The sequence below is a fragment of the Mus caroli genome, unplaced genomic scaffold (genome assembly GCF_900094665.2).
Source record: "Mus caroli unplaced genomic scaffold, CAROLI_EIJ_v1.1 scaffold_16106_1, whole genome shotgun sequence".
NCBI classification, from domain to species: domain Eukaryota; kingdom Metazoa; phylum Chordata; class Mammalia; order Rodentia; family Muridae; genus Mus; species Mus caroli.
Genome location: NW_018390198.1, coordinates 1472 through 5567, shown reverse-complemented (window position 1 = coordinate 5567; position 4096 = coordinate 1472). Strand labels below are relative to the sequence as shown.

The window sequence follows — 4096 nt, the reverse complement described above, 5'->3', positions numbered from 1 at the left end:
GGGCTATCCTATCTCAATTATCAATCAAGAAAATGTACTGTAGGCTTCTCCAAAGACTAATCTGGTGGCTGCATTTGTCCAATGGAGGCTCCCTCTTCTCAAATGAACCTAGTCTGTATTAATTGACATAAAATATAGCCAGCACAGCCTTGATGAACTATCGCCTTTACTAACGAAGAACACTGTTCCTCTGTGGATGAAACACAGAGGATGTGGATGAACACTGTTCCTCTGTGGATGGTCTCCTCTTTCTCCCATATTTCTCTAGAGTCCCCTCACATTGGAGTCTGAGAAACAGAGTGCACAGAATGAATATATATGTTAAAAGAGGGGTCATTGCTTAGGCTTACAGGATAAGGCCTGGGTAGTCTGGCAGTGGCTGTCTTCACACTACAGAGCATGAGAATCCAGAAGCTGCACAGGCCCAGAGACTGGATGCCTTGCAATCCCAGTCTATCAGTAAAGGCATTGAAGATTCACTCCATACCAAAAGGCTGAAGCAGCTTAGTTCTGATGTCAGCGAAGGAAGGCAGAGGCAGCTCACCAGTAGAGCAAATAAGACCAATGAACACACCCCCAAGACGCCAAGGCTATGAGGTGAAAAGGAAAATGATTCCCTCTTGGATGTCCTTAAGTCTGTGTCACTGGAGAAAGGTACTTACTGCCCACCTTCGGGTGGTGACCAAGAAAATCCTTCATAGGCATCGTTGGAGATGAGTTAACTAATCTAAACTAACCCCTCACAGATGTGCACAGAGCCTTGATCTTGGATGATTCTACTTCCTGGCAAGGTGACAACCAGTATCAACCATGACACCCCCTGTCCTAAATCATCACGCAAACGTGCATTCAGTAAAGAATGGAACAGCAAAAAGGGCCCTCTTGATGAAACAGCAGCTACTGTGCACACTGTCAGATTCTTCCCTTGTCCAGCTTTTATGCTGCTCTAAACATAGCTAATAAAAGAACTAGTTAACATAAGGGATCATCCAAGAGAACATCAGTAATGAGGTCTCCTCAATTCCCAAAGTAGGATTTCCATAGGAAAATTACCAACAGTTGGGAATCTAAATGCCAATTAGTGACATTCCTGCATTCTCGGATTTAATTAGAATTCTATTCAACCCTAACGAAAATGTATTAAAATAAGCCCGTGGAAGGAAGTCTCTCTGGCCTTACTCACAGTGAAGCAAAACTCTAAAATGACAGATCATGCAATGCATGCTTTTTCCAGAAGAGGGCACGGTGATCCTTGCACAAATTCTCCTAGTGATCCTTTTGTCCTTAAGCATTTTTACACTCAATTCTTTAGAAAAAAACAAACAAACAAACAAACAAACAAAACCCAACCTTAACATTTATTGGAGGGGGAAGTTAAGTTGTCAGACCTCTTTCAGAGCTGGTTCTCTCCTTCCATTTCCTGGGTTCCAGGGGTCAAACTCAGGTCATCAGGCTCCAAAGCAGTGTCTTTTCCTGCTCAGTCATTCCTTTTCATCCACTCCTAACTCTTAGGAAATCAGGGATAACTTAAGATGTAATCAAACTCCTGTTTCCACCAAGCTCCTAGCTTTTGAGCCTAGCTCGACCTCCAACTACAAACTTGTGAGTGTCCTGGCTTCTTCTGTGGCAAGAGTCCAGAGCACTTGCATGAGGGTTTTCTCTTTGTTTTGTTTCGTTTTGTCTTTAATTTTCTGTGGTTCTCCCTGACTCAAACACCAAGCCACTCCTTCTTCAGCATGCCTGTTTGAGAACTGAGCTTCTGAGCTCTTCATGGTTTCTCAAAACTAGTTAACACAGAAGCAGAAATGGCTTCCCAGGAACTGCTTTTTAACACTGAAGCTTTCCTCTGCACTTTGAGAGAATTGGACAATGACCAGTTGTGCTAACAGCATTTGGGGACCAGCATACCTTACCCAGACTGAAATCTGGCTCCAATAGCTTTGAATTGAAGCAGAGATCTGAGCAAGGAACAGGAAGAGGATCTAGATTTTCATGGGATTCAAGACAAGGATTTAGTATTGTTAAGGAACAGCTAAAACAAGGATCTTGTAGTTTTTGTAAACCAACACAGAGCTTTCAGGTGACAAATTGTCATTTGAAAGTGGAGGTACAGTTCAAGAATCAGGAGGAGCCTAGAAGCAAGAGCTGGACACTACAGTCTGAGTCTCCAGGGAAATTCCCACCCAACGAGTGGGACAATTTCATTCAGATATGCGAGCAATAAGGAGTCTGGAAAGTAGGGACAGGGCGTTCNGAAATTCAAGGCCCTTCTCAGCTACACAGTGAGTCTGAGGCCTGCCAGCCTGAACTATGAGACTTTGTGTCAGAGAAGAGGGGCAAGGAGAAAGGAAGAGAGAACAGGAAGCCAGGAGAGGGAGGTGCGGAGAGGAGGCAGTAGTGTAACCATTTGAGTTCTACAATGCAAAGGTGAAAAGTTATTAATAGCAACTATATCGTTGCTCTCAAGCCTCTATCTATCTGTTATTAAAGAAAAAAAATCGTCATATACAGTACCAGCTTTCTTTCAAAACTGCATGGGTCTAAGGGAACTGCTCTCAGCTTTGTGTGGCTAATGTGTCCTGTGCCAGTATCACGAGGGAGCACCCTCTCCATGCGGGAGGATGACCATGTCTATTGTTGCTATGGAGAGTCTTCCCTGCCTTACCTCAGCTCTTTTGGCTGCTGACAGCAAGATGCAATCTGTATTCCAGCTGGCCCCACCTAGGAAGTAGGTAGGAAGTCCAACCTTCAGTACATAACCCTGTGGTCTCACTGTCCAATACATGACTTGTGATTTAATGACACCCAGAGATTCTTGCTTTGTCCTTCCACCTGTCCCAACCCCTTTCGCAGGTCATCAGGACCCCACCAGTCCCATTTTATCAATATGTGGTCGTTAGAGCAATGGAGAAATCTTATGGTTCACATTCTCTTTCTTTTCTATTGTTAGGTTTTTATTTTGAATAACGTCTGCTCCATGGGTCTGGACCTGGTGGTGCACACCTGTAATCTTGGCACTTGGGAGGTGTACATGCCAAGAGCAGGAGTTCAAGTCCAGCCTGGGCTCCAAAGTGAACTCAAAGGTTCAAAATGAGCAGTGGCTGCATTGAGATCCTATCTCAAAAACAAGGCTCATTTATTTCATTCAGTTGGGGGAAATAGACCTAGCAATCAGATACAATCAAATCACAGATCAATATCTGTAAGAGTCGGGGAGTCCCAGTAACTTCCCTGGGGTCAGAGGCTAAGAAATGATAAGACAGGATTCAACCACCATGAATGGCACATCCGTGTGATCCCAGCACTTGGGAACTAGAGATAGAGAACCAGGATCTCAAGGGCTCCTTCACTTCATAGTAAGCTTGAAGCCTACCTGGGCATTTTGAGGCACTATCTCAAAAATAAATCAACAAAAAAAGATTTACACTTAAGACCATGCGACCTGCAAGCTGCAGGCCCTCTATTTGACACTAAGCTATCATTTTTGTGTTTGTTGTTTCAGGTATGATGAAAATGGATTTATTAAAATAGTTGACGCAAATTTTATCTTGTGGGAANTCCATGGNAGGAACGACTANACCTTTAATTCTACTATGGAGCAGGTAGGACATCTTTGAATTTAAACCAAACTTATTAAACACGCAATTAAAGGTATCCTTTTGATTTTTCAATTTGTATGTAAATTATCTAAGGGAAGTAACCAAGCCATAAGTAGAAAAGAAAGCCGACTCTATATTAAAGCCAGTGACTTCTGAGATGCATCTCTGAAAAAGAAGAAGCTGCTGTCTATAAAACAGACAAAAGAAAGGTCAGGAAAAATAAAATAGCGTGATGTGAAGGCCACTCAGCCCTAAACGATCTAAATGAACATTTTCTTGTCTATCTTAACTGTGTTGAGTGTTCCATTATGGATGGGTTTGCATTTGGNTTTAAGACATTGGTGCTCTATGAAATGGGTGCTCTCCACTCTTCATCTTCCTCTGTACCTTTGCACCGTTTTACTGTACTGGCCTCAGCCTCTGTGTCTCTGCCCTCTCCCTTCCTTCTGAAGCAAATGGAAGCTACAAGAGACCAACCTACGCCCTCTGCATACATG

At 43.2% G+C, this 4096-nt stretch overlaps 1 protein-coding gene across 1 annotated transcript in view; it reads left to right on the top strand.

The window, feature by feature from the left end:
• The window catches only part of LOC110288529 (cation channel sperm-associated protein subunit epsilon-like), a gene marked incomplete at both ends in the record, with an annotated part of 24119 nt that extends 20517 nt beyond the window's left edge, over nt 1-3602 (top strand). The window contains one exon of the mRNA XM_021154848.1: nt 3503-3602. Coding sequence (XP_021010507.1) covers nt 3503-3602 — 100 coding nt within the window. The remainder of the gene's footprint in view (nt 1-3502) is intronic.
• Between the last annotated feature and the right edge of the window lie 494 nt (nt 3603-4096).